This window comes from Micropterus dolomieu, linkage group LG14 (assembly GCF_021292245.1).
Source record: "Micropterus dolomieu isolate WLL.071019.BEF.003 ecotype Adirondacks linkage group LG14, ASM2129224v1, whole genome shotgun sequence".
Lineage (NCBI taxonomy): Eukaryota > Metazoa > Chordata > Actinopteri > Centrarchiformes > Centrarchidae > Micropterus > Micropterus dolomieu.
In genome coordinates this window covers 21,662,047-21,686,019 of record NC_060163.1, presented here as the reverse complement: position 1 = coordinate 21,686,019, position 23,973 = coordinate 21,662,047, and the positions used below count along the sequence as shown (strand labels likewise).

At 39.6% G+C, this 23,973-nt stretch overlaps 2 protein-coding genes, 1 long non-coding RNA gene and 1 pseudogene across 4 annotated transcripts; 2 read left to right on the top strand and 2 right to left on the bottom strand.

Moving 5' to 3' along the window:
* The window catches only part of LOC123983536, a 4,428-nt pseudogene extending 3,391 nt beyond the window's left edge, over positions 1 to 1,037 (top strand).
* Positions 1,038 to 8,154: 7,117 nt separating this feature from the next.
* LOC123983344 lies at positions 8,155 to 11,722 on the bottom strand. The gene is made up of 4 exons (XR_006828171.1): positions 11,633 to 11,722; positions 11,268 to 11,374; positions 9,684 to 9,734; positions 8,155 to 8,758 (listed from the first exon to the last, which is right to left on the bottom strand). It is a non-coding gene; the product is annotated as an uncharacterized LOC123983344 (long non-coding RNA).
* A 1,088-nt stretch (positions 11,723 to 12,810) lies between these two features.
* Positions 12,811 to 18,811, bottom strand: twnk (twinkle mtDNA helicase). Of its 2 annotated transcripts, none has more exons than XM_046068705.1 (7): positions 18,730 to 18,811; positions 17,852 to 18,512; positions 16,465 to 17,167; positions 15,515 to 15,755; positions 14,858 to 14,965; positions 14,429 to 14,570; positions 12,811 to 13,806 (listed from the first exon to the last, which is right to left on the bottom strand). In XM_046068705.1, exons 2-7 carry the CDS (start codon positions 18,485 to 18,487, stop codon positions 13,474 to 13,476), a joined length of 2,163 nt encoding a protein of 720 aa, XP_045924661.1. In that variant the 5' UTR covers positions 18,488 to 18,512; positions 18,730 to 18,811; the 3' UTR covers positions 12,811 to 13,473. The 2 variants fall into 2 exon arrangements, with proteins under 2 accessions (XP_045924661.1, XP_045924662.1); XM_046068706.1 differs by having other exon boundaries at positions 18,716 to 18,762.
* A 171-nt stretch (positions 18,812 to 18,982) lies between these two features.
* Positions 18,983 to 22,308, top strand: mrpl43 (mitochondrial ribosomal protein L43). Its single transcript, XM_046068707.1, has 3 exons — positions 18,983 to 19,276; positions 20,381 to 20,487; positions 21,672 to 22,308. Exons 1-3 carry the CDS (start codon positions 19,146 to 19,148, stop codon positions 21,887 to 21,889), a joined length of 456 nt encoding a protein of 151 aa, XP_045924663.1. The 5' UTR covers positions 18,983 to 19,145; the 3' UTR covers positions 21,890 to 22,308.
* The last annotated feature ends 1,665 nt before the right edge of the window (positions 22,309 to 23,973 follow it).

Below are 23,973 nucleotides of genomic sequence, written 5' to 3'. Positions count from 1 at the left end.
GGGGAAGTGTTGCAATATAGAGACTCAAGCGATCTAAAGGTGGCAAAGGCTGGGGTTGAAGTGAGGACTGGTCAGAAGTGGAAGGCTGAGGGGGCTGTTCGACAAGCAGAGGCAAGATTACATCACAACAGGCTGGTGGGAGTGGTAACAAGAGGCAGGGCTGGACTGAGTTCCTTTTCAACTCCCCACATTGACACCACCAAAGGGAAGGAAAGGTGCCGTCTAGTCCAGGAGGACGTGAGAGCAGTGGTCGAGGATGAGAGAACCTGCAGAACAGTGGGAATGAGGCAAAAGGGTGCCTGGATACGACGACGGGAGAACGCGATCGAGAGGGAGGTGACATGGGCAAAGCTGTGGAAGGCAGAGCCACAGCAGATCAAGTTTCTCATCCAGGTGGTATATGATGTGCTTCCCAGCCTATCAAACCTGAGCTGCTGCTCAAAGGCACTGGGAGAGGGAAGGTACAGGTGGAGACATGAACAGGTGCTGAAGGCCATCGCTGAAGCCATTGCTGCAGGAGTTGAGTGGGCTAAGCGCTCCTGCCCCTCCAAGTCATCACCTTCATCAAAGCTGGAGAGCAGCCAAGATCAACTACAAAAACATCTGCAGACATCCTGGCCACTGCGAGGGACTGGCAGCTGTTGGTGGATCTGGTGCAGCAACTCAAGTTCTCCAACCACATTGTGACCACCACCTTACGACCAGATGTTGTTCTCTTGTCTGTGTCTACCAAACAAGTGGTTCTGTTGGAGCTAACAGTCCCTTGGGAAGACCGCCTGGAAGAGGCCTTTGAAAGGAAGCTCGCTAAGTACGAAGGACTAGTCAGCGAGTGTCGACAAGCTGGATGGAGAGAAAGGTGTCTCACAATAGAGGTCGGATGCAGGGGCTTTGCAGCCCGATCCCTGTTGAGAACCTTCAGTCTGTTAGGAATTTATGGAGTGAGGATGAGAAGAGCCATCCACAATACCAAAGCGGCAGAGAAAGCCTCAAGATGGCTATGGCTCAAGAGAAGAGATCTATGGGGGCAAGGTAGCTAGATTCGCCAACTGGCAACACAAGCTGGGGTCTGATCAGCCTCAGCTGGGTCGCCTGGATGAGGGTGTATGATGTTGAAAGACCCAAAACACCCAATGATTCCAGGAACATCACTGAAGATGTGTCCAGCAGTATCGATGGATGTATTTGCACAGCGATGGTTTGGGATTAACATTTTTGCTGCTTTACTATGCATGTTGCTTTTTACCGCTGCAGATATCTAAGATTGTGCTAATTATAACTACTTTATATGTTGAGACGTTTAATCTACCAATGAATCATATTCTATAAGATCACCAGATATTCGTAGGGTCGCTGTCCTGTGAGAACCATGTGTCTCTAAAAAGGGGGGGGTTAAATGGTTTCTTTAGCTTAAGAAGTAGAAGAATTTTCTCAGCCCATAAAGGAAGACTTATGAATCTTTATCAGAAAAAGTAAAGACAGGAAGGGTGTGAAAATTTTTAATCTGACACGTAACTAGAAACTAAAGCCGTCAGAGACATGTAGTGGGGTAAAAAGAACATTTGCCTCATGAAATGTAACCTGGTGGATTAGAAGTATAAACTTGCATAAAATGGAAAGACAGAAGTAAATCATAAGTACCTCAAATTAAGTATGTCTACAGTAGGCCTACTTGAGTAAATATACTTGATCACATTCCACCACAGATTTTTCATGTGAGCCCTCAAATCTATCTCCCAAAACACAAGTTGGGAATCACATAATCACATGACTGAACACATGCAGGCTATCAGAAATGTATGTATAGTGAAAAACAGTATTAGAAAAGTTTTTTTTTTCAATGGAAGTTAAAGAAGTGTAAATGTAACCCAATCGACTTGCCAGTTTATTAGGAACATCTAGCTAAAACAGTTCTTATACTGAGTGGTGTTTCAGATATTTAGCCTACTCTCGCTGACACGGGTTAGAGAAATAATTTCTTCATTTAAAATAATTGCATGCTTTTATTTTGAACGCCAACTTGTTGACTTCCGGTATTATCCCGTCTGTAACGCGCTCCATGCACCACTTAACTGCTCTCTTTCTCACACACACAAAACACAAACACCATTACCCTGCAAGCACCAGTAGTGGCACACTTTAGCTCAGAATCCGCCCTAAAGCCAAATACCCTCTCTGGGCCCAACATGGGTCTAGTGTAATTATACATAAATATTAAAAACATTTTACTAACACCATCAGACTAGTCATACTATCATACAATACATATCCTACTGACATAGTCATTATTAGGGCCTATTAGACACATATTGATGTTTAAGCAGTGTCCAGTAATGACGGAATAAAGTGAACCAGTGAAGTTTGGGTTGTAAAGGGATTAAGTAGGCCTACTGAGGCCTCTACAATACAATGTTTTGTGATGAAGTACCCCAGATTCCCAGCCTGTTCCAGCACAACCGGTTCTTTGCTCTGTATTCTAAATATGTAGAACAAGGTCGTATCTGACTAACCTCAACCCTCTCAGGTAAGCCTTTCTGCTCCAGAGGAGTAAAAAAAGGCTATACATAGTCCCACAGAGAGATTTTTTTTATCTGTGGTGGTGAATGTCACCATGTTTTTCTCACATGGGCAAGAAAATAAGATAAGAAGCAGTGTAGCTAATAATTAAAATTCCCTGTTTGCCCTGTCAAAATACTTTTAGTTGCCTAAACTTGCTATTGACATTAAATCAATCACATTCACAATACAGCATAGTCCAGCATTGTCATTAAAACATTTCAGGGCTGCAAAAACTAGGCCACAAACATCATTGAAAGTCTAAAGTGGCCCAGTGAGGCTGTACATAGGCTTTGAGCTAAATGACAACAACATGCTCACAATGACGATGCTGACTTGTTGATGTTTTATCAGGTATAATATTTATATGTTCACCATCTTAGTTTAGTGCTAGTTAGTTAGAGCAAAAGTACACTAAAAGCACATTTAAACTTGAAAATTTCAAATTAGGGCTAGTAGCCTATTGCACACAAAAAATAGAATTTACAAGAGAAAAACATTCCCATAAACATTAGTGTTGCCAAACATGGATTGACATGACAATTCATTTTCTTTTAAATCCATGCCTACTTTTGACATACCCAATATTTAGTTTCTGCATATAAGCTAACAAATTTATCTCTGTCCGGCACAAACACACACACACACCTCTGTTTGTTTACCTAGATTGGCTAGATACACTGTGTGTATATAGCACATTTCTCAAGTTTTCAAAGAGCTGAAATCCATTTGCAAGGAAATTGGATTTACTGAACTGGGCGGCTTTGTAAAGCTTTGTGGAGCTCCAGCAACCAGGCCTGATGGGAATGCAGAAAAATTGCACTTATCTGGCCACGAGAGGATTTGAGAAGAGTTGTTACTGTAATTGATAATCGTGTGTGGGTTGAATGCAGCGTGTCTGTTGATAATGACTCCCAAAATCAAACCTCTGAGTCTGCTCTTCTCCACTCGAGCATGGGGACATTGTGTTCCTGCTGCTCTCTGCTTCAAGCTTGTCCAGGGTGTGCATGCCCAAGATTCCTATCATTGCCCAAAGCGGCCAGCCCATCTGCAATTATGTTGTGTTGTCTGATAATGACCTCCCCTCTCTGCAGCCACTGAGGAGCTCATTTTATTCATAAACATGCCGGATGGAGATAATTGGTGAAACGTAATAGGTCGATGATGCTGCAGCTCATTTCACTTAGAAATGGCCCCTAGATCTCCGCTATATGAGAGTCCATTTCCTGAATGTGAAACTACTCTTTCCATTACGATACATTAGGCAAGTGCAGAGGAAAGCAGGAAAATAAACTTTTCTGTGCACTTTGCATTTGATTTACATGATGTACAGTATTTTCTGTAGATGACACACCAAGTTCCCTTTGCTTATGTGTCTTTATGCACGGACCACCACATGTTTCTTTTCTTGAGTTATTCTGCAGCGTTCGTCTCTCAGCATTTGTACTTTGTTTAATTTGTTTGCAGTTAGAAAAACAATAAAACTAATAAAAACTTGTATTGTCAGTATGTTTAAAAATGGACCTATGAAATATTACACCTTAAAAGAAACAAGGAAGCACTCGCATCCAAAATCCCCAGCAACATGCCAAATGGAATCTAGCTGAAAGCAATGCTCAGTAAGACGGAGAGTTTAACCAAAGCAAACTGTGTGAATGACAAGTAGGGGAACAAGGCAAATGCTGACACCTGAATCCAAAAACACTGCTTGTTTTACCTCGATCTGCTGCTTTCACAGTGTTGGGAGTCCAGGAGAGGAACACACAAAACCACGTGACTTGCGCTTTAACCTGCCTTCAAGCCCACTGACTCAGTAGTACATTTACATTTATTCATTTAGCTGACGCTTTTATCCAATGCAACTTACATTTTTGCTATTTATGTCAGAGGTCACACGCCTCTGAAGCAACTAGGGTTTAAGTGTCTTGCTCAGGGACACATGGGTAGAGGTGTCACAGTGGGGAATTGAACCCAGGGCTCTCACACCAAAGGCATGTGTCTTAGCTACTGATCCATCCTCACCCCAGTATTAAATGGAAAGGTTGTTTTGTTACAATATGAACACCAGCAAATTATTGGTATTTATTTAATCGTGAACAGGTGTGGTGCAACTACAGTAACATGAATTCATGTGACTAGTTTAAATAATAATTTCACTTTATCACAACTTATTTTAATATTCTGGAACATCATTCCTATCAGTTATGAAATCAAGATATGGGAACACAACAACATTGATACTACAAATTCCAACAGGGCAGGAAAAACAATCATTTGACGATCAGAAAGGTTTTAAACAAGCATTCTCTTTATTTGAAAGTAAAACTGAAAGCAAGCACACCCAAAATGTAATAGTCTCTTGTTGAACAGGAAAAGTGTGTGTGCACAACTTCAGGAAATATGGTAGGTCAAAGCTGAATCAAGAAGTTGGTCTGTAAACCGTGATGGATGTTTGAGGAATAAGCTCACTGTTCATCTTCATTTTCTATTCCAAATACTTTGTGGGGTGCTCATTTTGCAACAAGTCCTCTAAATTAAACGTCAAAATACATAGTTTGTCGATGTCCTCTACAATGCTTTCAGACTTGATGCCTCTTTCAGCAGGATGAGATCATTTGTCCATTTTATGACATGACAGAATGGTTAAGGTTTTGTTGGAAACAAACTACTACTCTACTGTGTTGAAGTCCAATGTTTTGTTGATCCATCCATCCACCTCAATCTTGTGATGTCACCTTACTTTCTCCTTTGTTTTGATAATTGCTATGGCTGATAGAAAGCTTAGTCATTTGAATGTGTCATTTGAAATGATGAATGATGCTGTTGTTCTTCTTGGGAGGACAGTCTCCATTTGGTCTAACTTATGGCCAAAACATATATAATGTAAGACCTAATTTGTTGTAAACAATAATTATACTAACTAAAGAGGAGGGTAAAGACACAGCCATCTACTTTAATTGTGGATTAATGAAAGCTAAGCTAGTAAGCTAGGCTAGGCTAGAAGCTAAACTAACAGTCAACAATGAAGTACACCCTTACTCTAAGATTGTAAGGTAGCAAATCTAAGATGATACAGGCAAAGTACAGAGAGAATAACAGAGTAAATAGGTGGAAGAGTGAAGATTATTGTAGCTATTCTGCAAAGGTTGTGAACTGTAGAGTTCCTCCTATTGCCTGTTTAGTTTGTAAAATTGATCAGAAACACATGGTTGCAAGAGTTATGGATGTTGTCTTTCCACATGAGATGGTTCCTGTGCATTTGAAAAACACAATTTGACATTTATGACAGGCCATCACTCAATTATCAAAAACTGAGTTGATAAAGAAGAGGAACGGTACGTTCAGCTCATATAAAATAACTGTAAAGTTGTCTTCACCATCCATACCTGAAAGGAGCATCTGGCCTGTCGAGACATGCATTGTTCATCCTTTGCCTACTTTGAGAACAGATGGATAATATATCTGATGAGTGTTGTCTGACGTGTCATTTACAGCTCAGCAAAGCTAACAAACAATTTTGAACGTTTAAAATCTGCCATAAAACACAAAATTGATATATCTTTAAAATGATGTGGTTGAAAATGTAAAACCTCATTCAGAAAAATAACAGCATCAAAGAGAGTACAGAAAATGTGACATTGACAATGACAATTTTGATGGACTACAGCTATAAACTGTATTTCCATGGAAGCTGCATAGTCTGTATTGTTATTAAGTCACTCACATTAAAGCGTTTGTCCATCTGCTGAATGGAGCATATGTTTTTTATGCTTCTCCTAATCAAGAACAAGTTGATTATGAATCACAATTCCATATGTCTTGTAATGACGAAGCAATCAGTAATGGTCTACACATTTCCCTCCTTGCCACCACTAATCTCCAAGAGACAGATGTTGCACAGGAGTGATGTGTGACGCAATTCTGCAGGTTCAGTTAAAATAACTTCAGCTTTATATTCAGAACATGTCACTTGATATGAATATTAACATCTTTGGCATGGTTCCATGTTGGCTCTGTGTGTTTAGTTTCTGCATATTTTCAGCTTCTTTTGTCGTTATTGGCTATAGAGCTGCGAGGTGCCAAAGACTCCCTCAGCCATCTAATCTGGGTATCACTGTGCCAATGGAATTGTTTAGTCATTTATTGAATAGTGCACTCATTTTGATTCACATTATCAAATGTTGTTCTTTTTGAATTAAGGAGCTTAATTAATCATAATAATTATTCCATGCTGAGTATGAGAGGAATATTCAATAGATCGCCAAAAACTCTTTTCCAGCCACATTTGTTTGTCTGTGTTTTCTGCACACTACCAAAACTGAAATGTTCCTGAAATTATAACATTCACCATTCATAAGTGACTTAAAGCGCTTGGCTTTATTTCATATGCATCTCGATGGAGGATTCTGCACTGTTATATAATCAGCTTAACTGACCGTGCTTATGTTGATAATACTTCAATTAACTGCTGCACAGGGCAATCACTGGCACTGGTTTTCTGCACTCATGCTTTCACGAGGCAGCCAGTCAGTGTGTGCACACAGTTTGAGAAGATTTGGCAGAGAGGGGCCTCCTTTGAAGGTGGCCATGCAGACGGCTAATGTGAGAGTGAATGGGCATTTTCTTTGGCCTGGCTGTGGGGTATGCCTGGTTGGCTGGGCAAAGCTGTCTCCATCTCCCTTTCTCTGCTTTTCTCGCTCTCAGAGTAAATTAAAAGAAAGTCTGGTGTGAGTTGCTGGAGCCCTGCCAGGAGCCCCACTTATCCCCGGTGTAATTCTGACCACTTGCTTAAGAGGAATGAGGCCCTCCACTCATTAAAACAGAGATGGCTCTTTAAAACCCTATTTTACAGTTTGCTCAAATATTCCATCCACCTTAGACTCCACTTTCCTGACCACAAACCCACCATTCCTACCACTGTAATTATGTTCTTATTGTCACCTCATTTGCCCCCTCATTTAACCTCTATGATTTTTCCAGCATCCACAAAAGCCAGAACTGCAGAGTAAGATGGTGGTTCACTCTCTCCAGTCCCCTCAGGGCTCTTGAACAGCCTCCACACCCATGGTGCCAGGGCAGATTAAGCCCCTCAGCATTCTCTTTGGCCAGATCTCAGTGTTACATAAGCCCCGGGCACGCTGGTGTCTTTCAAAAGCTTTCCCTGTCGTGTTCAAAAGGCAGAACATGTCTAGTCAAGCACACTGAGACAGGCAGGTGTTTACAGCACAGTTCTGTCACTTGGGGCGGATGGTCAGCTAAAGCCCCATTGACATTGCTACATGACAGTTTAACTTCATCATCAGGATCAGGAGGGCCACGTTACCCGAAAAGGTAACGGGACCTGCAAGAACAGACTGCAGCTCAATATGAGTGCATACAAATGCACATACTGTACATGTTGGCTGACCTTTAGATGTTTGTAGGTGAACCACTCTGCCTGCCACCCACAGAGAGGTAAAGCACAGCAGGTATTTTCAGACGGGGTCCAGCTCACGTTCAGTACACTCAGCTCCACTTTTCTGTGACTCACAAAGGTCTTTATAGATCAGAGCCACTAACTTTGAGTCACAAATGTATCAGGTTGACACACATGAGCAGAAATAAATGACAAAATAGTTTTTTAATCAAGTACTGTGTACACTCAGCTTTTAAGTTAATAGGGCAAAGTTGTTAGCAAACAGTTGCTTATTTGCACATTTATTTGAGGCAGTAGGATGAGATATGTAGGGATTAAGTCAGAATAAACTACATTGTATGCGTGTTTGTTCGTGGTACTGAAAGAACATGGCACCCAGTGCTACAGTGTGGCTCACTGATGTGTTTTAAATTGTTTTCTGGACAACAATGGAGCTATATGGCATGGAAGAATAAGATATATCAGGCTTTGGCTTTCATGGAATTAGCAATAACAAAAAGGTAGAATAGCATTAGTCCATAGGTTTCACATAATGAGCTGAAACATGAAGCCTTTTCCTGGTCTGAGCACAGAGGGTAGGATGTGCACGTGGTTATTAATATACACAGGAGCGGTAGCACACTGTTGGGTAATGTGGGTCAACGTGCATGTGAGTAAGTGAGGCAGAGTAACCCCCTGACGCTCTCATGTCCTGACATCAAGGGGATGGTGGGGCATCTTGAATCAGCTTTGAGTCTGAAACGGCCTCTGGTCTATCTGCAAGTGATGTGTGTCCTCAGCATGCTGTGGCTGTAAATACACAAAGAAACAAGGCATGCGCTTTGTGTTACTATGATGGGGATGGTGTTGCCTATGAACATTTCAGACAGATTGGCAGAGGAGCCATTGCATCCAATCCAAGACTTGCGCATTGATCCTTGTTGAGGTACTGGGTCACACTTAAAAGATAGGAAAAGTTACAGAGCTTGTTTCAAAAGGAGAAATTGTAACGTCACAGACACAGTGTACTGATGAACTTGCTCTACATACACACTCTACCCCTCCATGCACTAAATGTTCTTCCAGCATGTTTTGTCACACTTTCTATTTTAATGCCAGTCTGGGTCAAATAATGTTCTCACTCTCTCTTTAGGCTTCAAAATTGGGGTTTTTCAAACAGAATCAAAACTCAGTCCTAGGATGTTTAGATACATTTCAAAATGCATTTAAAACTGAAATTAATTTATATTAAGAATGACTTTACCTGTTGTTATGCATTTATCCCTACTGGACTGGTTCTCCAAGCATGTTCAACAAAGTCAAGGATTTGACTTCACTTAGGCTTGAAAGTTGAGCGTGAAGTTAATTTTTGACCTTAGACATAGCAGTTGACAAAATAATCTCAGCTAAGTTCCACTTTGTTAGTGTAGGCTATATGATTCAAGTGTGTTTATGATAATCTCAAAGGTGCACATTGTTCATACTTTACTAAAGAAGACGATATTGGTGTGTATGTCATTTGAATATTTTCTCTCTCTCTCCAATGTAGTGTAGTGTGCTTTTCAATAAAGGCAGAAATTCATTACAAAGAATGAATCTGCTGTTGGATCAAAGACAGAAAGCACACAGTTGGAGACACTTCATGAGCAAGACACACAGAGGTGTGCAACCTCTGACATATAGCAATTGTAAGTAGCTTTGGATAAAAGCGTCAGCTAAATGACTATTTACTTACTTAATTATTCTCTGGGTAGTCAGTGCATCCAGCCAAGAAATGGTCCCGCACCTGTAAAACCACATACGTTTTTTACACTTTGGTTTTTTGTTTTCCCTGGCAAAACTAAGCTAACCATTTTTACCATAAAGACTTGAGCGTGGTATCAGTCTCCTCATCTAACATCTATCTCAACAAGAAAGCCAATGTCAAACTATTATTTTATATTTAATAAAGAATAAAGATGATTTTTACTGCAGCTTCCTTGTTGCTGATTTCCTCCAAAATACTCTAAAATGCTGAACTGTCCTTGCTCTGATCAAGACAATACTGTAACCCAATATCATTACCAAGATCAGATGGAAATACTCTGAATATGATCCCATGGACGTTGAGCAAAATCCCTTTGCAGCGCAAAAGCCCCTGGCTGATTAACTCTGATTGAAGGTCCTGAAATTACGTCCAGACTTGGTCAAAAGAAGGGCAGCTAATGGGGCAGAGAGCTATGCATGCATGTCATGTATCCATGCGTCCGATCATCAGCAGTGCCGGGAGAAGCTGGGGCCTCGAGTTCATTTTTCGCTGACCTGGATTTTTCTTGTTTGTGGAATCAGTTTATGGAGTAGATGTAGAGTATTTCTAATACTCTTCATTATGACATCTGATCATGATGTTTTCAGTGGATCTGAGGTCAAATACTTCATTGGGGAGACGGCATATCTGCAGCTGAAACATCTTTTCTTAGGCTCATTCGATTCAGATCCTCTCATGTCCTATAGCGTTTTAATGAAGTGGAATTCTTTTGGTCTCTGCACAATTTGTTTCCATCATGATTAAGAGTTGCATAACTCAAGTTGTTTCATCTCCTCCCCTCTCCAGATGGCAGCTATTTGAATAGGCATGCAAAGCTCTGATCAGCACAGGCCATTCAAAACAAAGGGAACAATCAGACATACCCTTTAAGTACACAGTGATTTCAGTATTTAACTATGTTGTATATTTTCTCTACCTGTTTACTTGATGAAAAGAAATAAAATACTTATATTAAGCTAATATCTTTGAAAGTTTACTAGGGTGACCCTCAGTAGTGCTATAAAATATGACTGACAGCTACAGAGTGTATTTGAGAAAGTTCTACATGTGCATTTGCATGCATTTGTGTCAAACTCATTCGTTTAAATTTTTGTGTGTTTTTCCCTCTTTTGAGGAGCTGGCAAGCGACAGCCGCCATCATCTGGGTGCAGTAATGCCTCAAAATACAAAGAGCCCCATTCAGAGGCCTCAGCAGCCGTATCCCACACCCACACAGTCAAGAGGACACCCAGACCCATCCAGTGCACAGCCTGGAGTCATTATGGAAAGCAGTGTGTACTTGCACAGCAGTAAAACATTCACAGGAAAACATTAAGCAAGGCTTGGAGGCTTGGAGGAGAAAAATGACGGAACAAAAACCTGTCGATAAGCACATATGTCCAGGAACTGTCTCCCTCCTGCCATCTCATCTACAGTGATTTACGTTTATCAAACACACACAGGAATTATTCCCACAGCTTACAACAATATTTTACAGTTTCAGCTATCCGAAGAGCTCAGGGGTCCACATACCATGTGTAAAGTGAGTGTGGTGCCAGGAGGTTCCCTGGACTGGTCTTTCAGAGATGGAGCCAGAAAAAGATCTTAGAGGCAGAAAGAAAGGCCCCGGATCCTGTGAACTTTGGACAGAGGCAAACAATGGCAGAACAATATTATAGGGGGACTCAACTCATTTTACACATCAAAGTCTGCTTTTAGATCTTAGTGGGTACTACTGCTCATGTAAAAAGTTTTATAATGCCATATAAATATAATTTTTTGGCTGAGCAAAGTCTGATAAAATTCCTCAAGTGATGTCACTTGAATCAGTGTCAGTTGTGGTTGAAGACTACAGGTTTAAAAATGCATGGTTTGGAGTTAGAAAGAAGTGATCTTACCAGACCTCTGTAGCCTGCTCCTCATCTCTGCTGCAGGCTAGAGGCTCGAGACTACATAAGCAGCTACTAGCATGACACAGCCAAATCTCCAACTGTCGACTGGTAAGTTGCATTGTGGGTAATGTAGGCAGCAGTTTTTGATATTTTTTGTTTTAAACTGTCCATCTCAAGTCAAGTATAATATAGGTGTGTATGACAGTCACCTTTGGTTGATGTTTCATGCCTCTATCTATGGGCTTGTTTCTAGTGCGACAAGAGTCTAAGAGTGCCTTAATGAGTTTTTCCAAAGTGCAAAGATCCTTAATTTTTTAATGAGTGTGACTCCCAGGGTGAGAAGAAATTTGCTGTGTGGAAAGCCCTGACGTCAAACACACAGGCACTTTAATATTCCCACACTGAACCGTTCCCTTTATATCATAAATGTGAAATTTATTTGGCTTCGGAGTGAGTGATGAAATATGGCACTTCAACCATCAATACATCCTGCAGCAGCCTTTGGTACAGTACAATGCAGACTCACTTCTGAAAGCTGCTGATTCTACATGTAACCCCACACCAGTGCAGGCAAGGTAGGGCAATTGACTTGACCCATGAAATATTCATATGAAGATGTTCTGAAACACATTTGCATTCATTAAAAGTCACTCTACGTGCAAATAACGGATTGTGTAATGGGACATTGCAGATGGCTTAGACTGACGACAAAAACAAAGAAATAGGCCAAGAGCATAAAACCTATAAGAATCTCATCACCTTTGTGTAATCTGACACGACTTAACAGCGTTAATAGGCAGTAACACTCCGCAGAAAAGGCTAAAGGAAGCCAAATATCTGATGTTCTTGAAGATGAAGATTTATATAAAAAGCAATCACACAGGAGAACTGCAGTGTTTCTGAACAGCGCAGTTAACAATCACTTACTAATATGCATGAGTGTGCACTGTCACACTTGCACTTACTCCTAAATCATCAAGATGTCTAGGCAAAATTGTTTTAGCAATTTTAAAACAGTGACTACTGAAGCCTAAAGACAAAGCTAAATCAAATAAGCATTTTGCAGGCAGTAAATAAAGGCAGTGATATTTACAGAGGTTTATTCTCATTAGCTTCCATTTTAAGTGATCTACGAAGCACAGACTGCCCCCTGTTGACCACCGATGAAAACACAGACAAAAAGCTGCATCAGAAGCCTTTTATTAAAAAAAAAAACAGCTCATTCAATAAATCATCATTGTACAAAATGTCAGTAGAGAGCACACTATGCTATGAGCAAGTGCTTGGGGCATCCTGGCAAGCAGACAGTGTGATAGTGTTTTACAGTGAAATATTGAAAACTACCATGAAAACAGCAGCTTTGGTGTCACAGTTTTTTTTACAACAAACAAAAACATCAAAGAACAAGTAAGTTAACAGAGAATTCAGTGTTTATGTACAGAAGTACCTGCACAGAAATGCCTTACAAACTGTACAGAAGCTTAACATGTATGTTAAAATCATTATTTCACATGCTGGTTAAAACATTTGTTCTTTGTTCAACAATGAAATGAACCTTTAGTAACCTCACATTTTCCTGGATTAACTATGTATTATCTGTGTGAATGTGAATTACAATCAGAGCTTTAATTTCATATATTTTAGAATATATATATTTTGCATTACTTCAACATACTTAATATTCAGCTCAGTTGAACTTTATGTTATGGACATAAAATTGTCTAACATTATCTTTCATATGATATCTCTGCATCAGCTTTACTTCCTCTGTTTCTAACTTTCAAAAATAAATGTGTAATTGGTAAAACTGGCCTATGATCAACAGTAAAAATTATCCATACTGCCTATTAATTGTTATTGCTTTTATTTCCAGTTGCAGGACTGTTGATAGTTTGTGAAATCTTTGTTGTTTTGGCCGCTTTCTCTTTTTTAACTTCCTTCTTCACCACCACCTCGACCTCCTCACCTTCCTCGTTTTCTGGCTTGACAGTGACCTTCCTCAGCTTGTGCTTGCCCTTCATGGGAGTAGCGAAAGTGAGCGAAGACTTGATGAAATCCAGTGGGAAGATGCCCACGTCTCCATCGAAACGGTTCTTGGTCACCTGCAGGGACCTGCGGCCGGGACACGTCACCAGCTTCTTCTCCTGCAGAATGAGGACGTTGTCGGCTTCTTGGCTGGCCTGGAAGGGGTTGAAGTTCAAGATGTGTCTTAGTTATGTCAAATAACTGCAGCTTTGTAAAGAGGGCCAAGACATATGTATTTTCATGATAATGTTGAGTCAAGTTTATTAAAATCCACTACCTTTAGCTAAATAAAGAAACACATAATACTCATGAGCAAATTAATATGGCGAAAATGAAAAACAAAAACAAGTAAAACAAAAGCACTACGAAGTATAATAATAGCTGTGAATTTTATTTCGACTGCCTAGGTTTAGCCAGATTAAGTGTAGCATATGTATGTGTCATTTTCTATTACTGTGTAAATTAGGATCTTATTTTTAGTTTTTGTCTCGTGCCTTTAAACTGTACAACCTATTATTTGTTGGCAATTTGCACACTTTATTTTACTTACAAATTTTTGTTCATTACATTATTTTTGTTGTGTCGTCTCTCCTTGTCCTCTTTAAAAAATGAAGTGTACCACACTGTATATAAAATAGTTTAAAAGTAAAATTCTGTTACTGATTTTATTCAAATATATTCATGAAATCTCACCAAATCATGGTAAAAAGGTTGAAATTGAATGAAAAATGTATCTGTCACTGTCACACAGAAAAATAAAACATTCCTCTGTCTTACCTTTGCTGAACCAAAGATGGATGCTGTTTGCAGTTCTCGGTCATCCTCTTCTTTCCTGGGGTGAATGATCAGAGTGACGTGGCAGCTGCTGTTGGTGGCAAACTTCCTGAATGCTCCAATAATGTGGTCCTGGACTGCAAACCTGGTCCACATGAAACATCATTCCCATATTTGTCATGGGCAAGTCACTTTAAAATGTATTGCGCCTCATGAAACTGATATTAATTTTCATTTGGCTAATAAAAAACACAAATAACTGGACCAAAACTACATTCAGATCTCATTGTTAACACTATAGCAAACCACACAGTCCAATGTGGAGTAAATAAACCCAAAAGTCACATTTGGAATCATCTTTATTTAAACTGACATAGATACAGGATAGAAATTGTTTATCTTCCCATTTGTCAGGACTTTACTCTTACTCACTTGTCTACTGAGAGGTTTTCCTGCCCCATCATGAACTGCAGGTTGTCAATGACGACATGGTTGATATCATACAGGTAGACAGCATGTTGCATAGTGTCAATTACTGTCCTATAGAAGGGTTAGACAAAATTAATTCATATAAAAATGCTGCTTTTATATCATGTAAAAGCTTCATTACACTGCAGATGAGTAAACAAATTAAGCTCACAATAAACAAACTTATAGTAAAGCTCTTAAGTATTTCAGACAAGTGCTGCAACTAAACAATATTTTTCTTTCTCGATTCATTCTTTGATCAATAAAATGTCAGAAAATAGTAAAAAATAAAATAATATAAAAAATCCCCATTTTCCCCAAAGTCCAAGGTGAATTCTTCAAATATCTTGTTTTTTTGTCCAACCAACAATCCAAAACTCAAAGATATTCAAGTTACAATGATATAAAACAGAGAGACGCAGGAAATCCTCACATTGGAGATGCTGGAACACAAAAAATGCTTGGTATTTTTCTTTTAGCAATGGCTTTGTCAATGAATAGATCACCATAATAGTTGCCAGGAAATTTTCCGATCAACACATGAAATAATCAACAGATCATTGCAGCTCCCTTTAGTTTAATTAATTCTTACAACATGCCTGAAACACTGGTAACACTTACTTGATGTTCTGCTGCCCGTGGAACGTCATAAAGTAGAGTGGCAGCTCTTCAAACTTGTCTGCCCAGAAGTCGTACTGCTCCAGGTTTTCCTCCAGCCTCTGCATGGCAAACTGTGTCAGCATGATCTTAGCCAGACGCACGTTGTTGATCTCAAAGCTGCCCCATAACGTGTTGACGCCCTGCATGCAAAGGTCCAGGGCAAGCTCACTGATAAAGGTGGTCTTCCCACTGCCAGTAGGACCTGGTAAACAGAGAAATATACATATTAAGATAAACAGCAGGTATCTGATTGTAAACTGTGCAGAGTGGAGAAGAGATACTGACATGTACCAGTGTTTACACCTCATATTAACACTCATCATTCATTATCATTATATCATTGTTTTTCAGGACAGTTTTATTAAAGTGCCTTGTGTGTAGTGTTGTACTTTGTTAAAATATAGAAACAAAGAGGGTAGCTCCAACACTGAAATTAAAAACAGAATTGGCAAAAACAATGTTAAGTTAAAGCTGAATTCATTGATTTTTAGCCAATGGAAACACTGACTTTTGATCGCCTAATTATTATATTTTTTCACCAGCTAGCCATCATCTTGGTCTCTCTGCCGTTTGGTAATGGACAGATAGTGTACACATAGTGTTTGCTGAAAACTGCTACCTGCTGTGGAGTTTGTGGGCCAGAAAACCAAAACAATGACCTGAAAGAAGCTAAAATGCTCCGTAGAGCTGAAGGGAACTGCAGAATTTTCTATGGGTTTGTCATTACCTATGATACTTTTCACATTACACATAGTGATTCAATCCATTAATATAAAATATTGATTAGTGCTTTAATGTTTTATGATGCTATAAAAGGTATGTTTTAAATAGCTATGAACCAGGACTTCAACTTTACTTAAGAAATACAGAAAACACTGATCCGGGCTCTAAAACATAGTTTTTCCTTCTACCTGTGAAAACAGTCAGCTCCCCCTTGCGGTGTCCCTTCAGGATCCTGTTGAGTTCCAGAAACCTCGTCCACTTCACTCCAGCCACTTGCTCTGTGTTCACCAGCTCCCCGTACACATCCTCTCTGAGCTGCTTGAAGGACACTATGGATTTGTGGGCTGCTGGGATGGAGGATTTTATGATGTGGCTGAAGTTCTTCCCATGCGCCAGCACCTCCACAGGACACGGCCGATACTCTCCGGGCCGCACAAGCGAGCAGCGCCTCAGACCCAGTTTGCGTGAAAAGATCTTTGACGCCTCCCAGGAGCGAATATCGCCTCCCAGCCACAGCGTCACACGCTTGAACTGTTCCAGGTAAGGCAGCAGGATCGGCGGAAGGCAGCTGACCCCACGTGGAAGAGCAACACTGGGGAGTCCTGTGGCCTGGCTCACAGCCAGAGTGTCCAGCTCATGTCCAGTCAACACCACCTCCGAGTCCATACGGCCCACCAGCGGGAGGCCAAACAGGTTGTAGTAAGAATTATACTTCGGGAGTGTAGCTTCATTATAAGTAACTTTCTCAGTTTCTGTGCTTTGGGCGGAGAGAAGCTTCACACCCTTTAGGGAGGAGTCAGGTCCACCAAACCATGGGAAAACCAGACTCTTGGTAGGCTTGAAGACCCTAACACCAAACTTCTTCAGGGTTGCATTAGAGACCTTTGTGATCTGAAACAAAACATTGATAAACCTTATCATTCTGTGAAGACAATAACCTCCAGATGTTACAATATGTTCCCTACTTTTTTATGGTGATAATAAACTTTTTTGATTTGCCTTCCATTTGATAAACTTTTAAATCCCTGTTGTGTTTGAACTTGTTTTTGAGTTTGAAGGCCTCCTAGCAATTGAAAATAAATCTAAAATATTACGATTTAAATGTTTAACCATATGTCAGTATGTTTTATTGTTTTGTTCTGTTCATATTATTTTGTCACTTCTTAAAATTTTTACTTGCCAGCTCCTAGTCTTTTATTGTCTTAACTAGTCTTTTTCTTGTTTATTTATTGTGAATACTGCATATTATTCTGTTCAGAACATTGTAGGAATTAGTTTGAATATTTATACAGTAAATTAAGTTTTAGATTATTACTCACAATTTATCTAAATGACAAGTATTTACAACAGTTACAGAGGCAAAATCCTCACTAAGAATGTGATATTATCTACACATTCAAAGATCATAATATGGATAATAATATATTAATTTATAAAATGCAAATGTTGGCTTGTTTGCTTCTTACACCTTTAACTTCTTCACATATCTCCTTTTATTTATTACTATAAGATTAGATCACTCGTGTTCCTTTAGATACACAAGCACATCTCTCACTAATTCACACTCAACAGTACCTTGAACATGGTTTTAATGAGCTGAGCCTCGTCCTCAGGGACATCAGTGAAGGGAACAGAGCTGGACCAGATCCTCTGCACCTCCCTCAGCTCTCTCTCCCTCTCCTCCTGCTCCTCCACACTCTCTGGATACCCCAATAGCACATGAGGGCTGAGGAAGTCCTGCTCCTCCTTCTGCATCACCTCCAGACAGTCCTGGAGATCCTCCCAGCTGCCTTCCACCAAAGTGTCTTTACACAGAAACTGCCCGGTGGTTTTATCGATGAACAAGGTGAAGCTGTCCTTCCTGGCAGACGACTCGACAAAGATGCTCTGGATGTGGAGGCAGCTGTAGCCATCGTGGAAGGGAATGTCTTTGGAGCGCAGATACTGTTTGATGTCTGTGACTGTGATGGGGCTCAAAGGAAACTCTACAGTTGACTTAGCATCCTTTTTATAAGCCCTGCTCCCACTGTGTGCCGGGAAGCAGGCCTTACCCTGAATCTCTAAACCACATCGAGCCTCAGAAGGTCTGTGGAGGACCCTCTGAATGAGAAGTCTCACACAGATGGGTGAAAAGTGTCTTTGGTGGAGAAACCTCGGGGCTGCCACCTGCGAGAGACAGGCGGTGCCCTTCAGCAGCAAGCTCCTCCACATGAGTTATCTGGTTAGGACATTGAACCTGCATAAAAATAGGATGAAATAGCCGCATACAACAACAAAGTCACAAATATGTGCCTGGGGTGAGGTGAGCTAACGTTGGTCAAACAAAGGACAAACAGTGAGGCAAAAAAAAACCGTTACTTCTGATTAAACGGACGTTGACTGAATATGCTTCAAATCCTTAACTAAATTAAATTAAGTTTCATAAAAGTAAAACCGTACAAACTCCAGCTTACTGGCTCTGCAGTCTGCCCTCATTTTCCTCCATGCTCCTCTTACCCGGGCTTTACGGTGCGTTTTCAAAACAAATCCGTGTGAAACATACACCGAAAGGTACTGAACACTTTAAAAGCTTTCCATGTACTTTTGTTTTATTACAAAATTCAAAAATCACATTCAACATTTTAACTTGCTGAAGCAAGACGTGTTATTAATATATACTTATATTAAGTCGTATTTTCTTTAACGGTTGTATCAGTTATATGTTTCACTCCGGAACCCATCGTCGACGGACCGCACTGTACACACGCCCGTCAAGTCGTCCTCTGTGAGTGTTGTTGCTATTTAGCGTCTTTAGCGGGTTGATAATTTGTGTCCAGCGGGTAAACCAACAGTCTGAATTATAATATAACCGCTAACTGACGGTTGGACGATGACATCCAGAGGGACACCGAGCCGCTTCCTTCAGAGTGTTCTGCAGAACGGTGTCGGTCGGTATGTCTGCCAGCTGAAACGGATCTCCATCATCTTCTCCAGAAATGCACAGAGCTCGTTGGGAGTCAGGTAAGAAAAAAGGGCTGTGAAGTGTTGATATGTGTATATATTGAAACAGTTTTCCACTCAGACGCAAAAAAAAAATGGTGCTACAGTAGATATTTATAAAATATACATTCATATAAACTCCTTAGAAGTTACGAGTGAATGTATTGCCTTAATACTGAAGTATTATTACAGTAGTATTACTACATAAATGTATTTAAACTATAACCTTGAACTATAAACTTGCTAATTGCTCTGTTTCTTTATTGCTCACATGTGAATTTCCATCCTTATTAAATATCCTGCTTGGGGTTTTTTTTGCATTTTTTTGTAATTAGTATTATAGTATTATTGGATTGTTTTGCACACTTGCGCACATTTTGATCTCTTTACTTGTTCTATATTTATATTTCTATATGTATGTGTAGTTTTAAGCACCAATATGTACACTACCAATGCAAATTCCTCCTATGTGAAAATGAAACGTTACCTGGCAATAAATCTGATTCTGATTGAAACATTACCCGTCATAGTATACATTATGCTGAAACATTGCCCCTCTTAGTATACGTATTACTGCTATTTAGTTACTTTTTTTGCCAGTTGATTTACTGACATAATTTAAAGACATTTTTCAAGCAAAAATATTTTGGCTCTATCTTGTGTGTTGCTTTCTTCTCTTTTATGTAATTTTAAATTTAAAATCTTTGGCTTTTGGGGTTTTTGGATGAACAAAATAAACGATTTTCAAGGTGTTATCTTGGGATGTGGGCAATTTTCTTACATTTTACATTACATTAATTGACCATGTATCAGCAGGAATTGATAATGAAAATAATCATTGGTCCTATTTTTTAGATACTTTATTTGTTGACTGTACTTATAATTAATAAGTATAGTGCTTGAATAAATGTTCTTCACCTTGGCCAGCAATGAAAATAATGATCAGTTGCAGCCTAACAAAAGACAATATCACATATTCTTGTTTACCACTTGTATGATAAAACACTGGGAATTGATACTGTGTACAATCGACACACCGTCATCACTAAATCCACACAGTTTCAAGTGTACCGGTCAAAGAGGAGAGTGACAACAGTATCTTTGTCTTCTTTTATTATTTTGCAGGGAGTTTATTGAAGAGGGAGTGGTGGATTATGCCAAGAAGAATCCAGCAACTGTCGTGTATGTGTCTCCTCAGGCATGCAGGATACCCAAAATAGTTGCAGAATACTGTAAGTGCTCAAGACTTTGTGTTTTGATAGGACATTTGACTAACCTTGAATTTCTGTCCTTATTCTAGCACATGTTTTAATATGTAGATCAATGCTCTATTTTACAGGTCCCATAATTTCCTAAATATTTTCAAGAAGGTTTCGTGGAAAGAACTGTGTAATTTGATACTGATCACAGTGAAATACATTTCTGAGGCAGTTGTGTGTTTAGCTATTTGTGCTAAGTTTATAAGCAGCTGTTGATTTCCACAGAAGTTTCTTTAAAATAACTGCAAAAATCTTGATGACTGCAAAATCATGCAGATATCCTTAAAACCCAATAAATGTTCATTTATCATTATAGATACTGAGTATGCTTGCCTGTTGAACACTGTCTCAATTTTACTTGTAATAAGTATCAAATTATATGGTAATTTCACAAGAATTTTTGGTCTCATATCAGCTTCTTTCTAGGATATTAAACTTAACTGTGGGGCCTGTAAAATAAAGTGTTGCCACATGAATACTTGTTGCATGATTTTCCTGTGTTCTCATTCAATTTTTATTTATACCGTGTTTAGTGAATTATTTAGTTAAAATACTTACTTTATTGTATTACACCAGGAAAATCCACTCATTATCAATACTGCCTTCCAGTGAGTTCTGGTAGCCTACATACATTAAAACAAACAACAAAGAAATCCTTTCTTTTTGATTATTATTGACATCATCAAATATTCAGTAGACTTCTGAAGCAAATAGGTCTATTAAAAACACATTTTGGCCAAACTAAAACATCCTAATGCTACTTGTTCAAAATCATAGGCATGCTTTACAGTTGAAAGGTCAAGGTCAGGGTTATAATACAATAATTTGTTAAGGTTCTGTGGGTTTTCAATAAATGTATAAGAAACTGTGAAAAGTGAACTACAGTTTTAGGTATTAAGGGCATTATATTTGTTACTACTTCTAGATACTGTAGGTGGCAGTATAACACTGTTTTTTCTGAGACCTCTATTCATACAGAAGTCAAAATGCCACTGTGGGTTTCAGATGACTTTGTTAAATAATGTCACACAGAGTCATATGTTTTTCTTGACACTGTTATATTTTACAACAGGCAGGTATGTCAATAGGAGAAGTATGCAGCTCTTCACATTTTAAAGTCACTCATGCTTTTCATTTCCTCTTTTTCCTTCCCACAGTAAACGGCAACGTGAGGGAAGAAATTGTCACCAGCAAAACATCTCCGCAGATTTCAGAGCTCTTGACCAAGCTGACCAATCAGTCTGGCCTGGACATCATCCGCATCCGCAAGCCCTTCCACACAGACAACCCCAGTATCCAGGGCCAGTGGCACCCGTTCACTAACCGGCCCCCATCTATTGGCCCCATCAGACCACACAAACAGGACTCTGAATAAGGACTAACTAGAGTTTAACGTCAGACCATTTGTGCTTAATTTCTGATTACCCTTGCAAGATAATTATGTCCTTTTTAGAAGTGTCTGCAATCTCAATCAAATCACAGGTCAGGTTGTTCTCTTTTCCAGTGTGTGCAATTCTGCAGAAGACCCCGCTATCGACTGAATATTTTTTACCATGCCCTTCTGTCTTGTGGTGGCAGCAAAGCCACATCAGCGGTGCAGGAAAGTGCACACAGCAACAGCTCTGAATGCCACATTTGAATAGATTTTACATGAATCCCCCAGAGACCTGTCAGCTGGCATATTAAAAAGCAGATAACAGTTTTTATTTTCAAGGTTATTTGAAGATTTGTTTAATAAAGTGCAGCACTATGAGAGCAGATGTGTGAAATAAAGAAAAGTATTTTTTGTGCAAATGCTGGCATTGCTGTTTAAATTTAGATTTTCTTTTGAGATGTATTTGAGCAGCTTGTCAGAATGAAGAGCAACAGAGCAAAACTGAGTGCGGTGGTGCTGTCTGCATCGTTAAGTCTGATTGTTTTAACTGCAGTTAAAATACTTCACAGACAACACACATCAGATGTACACTTTTTTTATTTGTAGGACATGGGGAATGTACATGTTTTTACAGTTTAACACTGATGTTTGAAGGTTTCCTCTCTGCACAACCTTAAATGATTTTAAATGAACATGACAGATGGTTGTGTGATTGCTTGAGGGACAAGTCTTAACCTTCAGCACAGAGCTGTCCTCTGTATCGCCTCTGTAAGAGGAACAGAAAACTAACACTCCTCCAGTGGGTGATTTGTTCAAATTCAACAAGACAGATGTTGGCAAAGCTACTCGTTGCTTTCTTTGCAGTTCTCACCCTGAATTCATCAATTTTGACTGCAAAAGGCATGCCGGTTGACCCTGCTTTTCCTCCACAAATGACATCTGTGATCCTCAACAAAAATCAACGCACATCCAAGTACTAGTCGTCCGGTGAATACAAATAAGCAGACTTGTATGGAGTGAATGTGAAAGGTGCCCCCAGGACAGATTAATTGTTTCTGCTGACTGATGGATACTAGTCTGGCGGCAGGAAATGGTTAAGCTATCTGTGAAAAAGTATGTAGAATAAGAGCGTGAGATGACTGCAGAGGATGGTGATGAGGGAAAAAAAGTGTAGCCGAGCTCTGCAGCGGGACACTGATGCTGATTTCACTCATTTTCTCCCAAATATCGGTACTTGAGTTGCATTTTTGATAAGCATGTGAAAGCCCTTGCCCACAGGCATATAAACTGCATTTAAGGTTTGCCAATATAAGTGGTTACATGTAAATTATCTTTGAACATATCAACAAATTTAGGTAAAATCAAACGGTACATTCAGGAGGGACAGTGAGGTCGTTTTGATAAAAGGCATGGAATTTAATCACCTCCTGATGGTGTTACAATGTTTTCTGTTGTTTCACACTCACTCCTTGCATTTTAATTTATCTATGGCACCAATTACAGATATCAGAGCCACTGTGCTCTAATCACACCCGCTCTCCCTAATGGGGACTGGCAATGCAAGACCTACGCTAGGACATTAAAGGCTCTAAATAAAGATGCTGTTGCTAAGTTACTGCCTTGAATGCTGCTCTCAAAATGGTCATTTTATCCCCCCCTCCAAGCTTATGTTATACCTCTGCTCTGTCAGTCATACATGTATGGAAATGACTTCTGGCATCATGTGGCCTCCATTCCCAGGGGAGGACAGTGGCCTTGCCGCTTGCCACAAGCTAAAAAAACAACCGAGTATCATGGTGTCTTGAGAATAGGATTCGATGTGAACATGTTTTGCATTTAATTTCCTGACTTCCCCTCAGGGCTGTTGACACTGACATTTCCCCCCCAAGCTGAACATAATGCAAAGTAGTTTTTTTTATCTGCACAAAAGCAAGAAGAAATTTAATTAACTTAAATAAATAAGACATGAGAGACAATATTAAAAAATTCATCTGTGTGAACAGCTCAGGTGGCTAAACTATCTTACAAGAAGCAAAGATGCCAATTCAGCCACTTATATTCTGAGAGATAAATGCATTATCTAC

Excerpts from the sequence above, each read along its gene's own strand:
- mrpl43 (XM_046068707.1), top strand. The coding sequence starts at position 19,146 with ATGACATCCAGAGGGACACCGAGCCGCTTCCTTCAGAGTGTTCTGCAG. Across the intron at positions 19,277-20,380 it reads CAGAGCTCGTTGGGAGTCAG|GGAGTTTATTGAAGAGGGAG; the intron begins GTAAGAAAAAAG and ends ATTATTTTGCAG. Across the intron at positions 20,488-21,671 it reads CAAAATAGTTGCAGAATACT|TAAACGGCAACGTGAGGGAA; the intron begins GTAAGTGCTCAA and ends TCCTTCCCACAG.
- twnk (XM_046068705.1), bottom strand. The coding sequence starts at position 18,487 with ATGTGGAGGAGCTTGCTGCTGAAGGGCACCGCCTGTCTCTCGCAGGTG. Across the intron at positions 15,756-16,464 it reads GGAGCTGACTGTTTTCACAG|GTCCTACTGGCAGTGGGAAG; the intron begins GTAGAAGGAAAA and ends TCTGTTTACCAG. Across the intron at positions 14,966-15,514 it reads CACGGGCAGCAGAACATCAA|GACAGTAATTGACACTATGC; the intron begins GTAAGTGTTACC and ends ACCCTTCTATAG.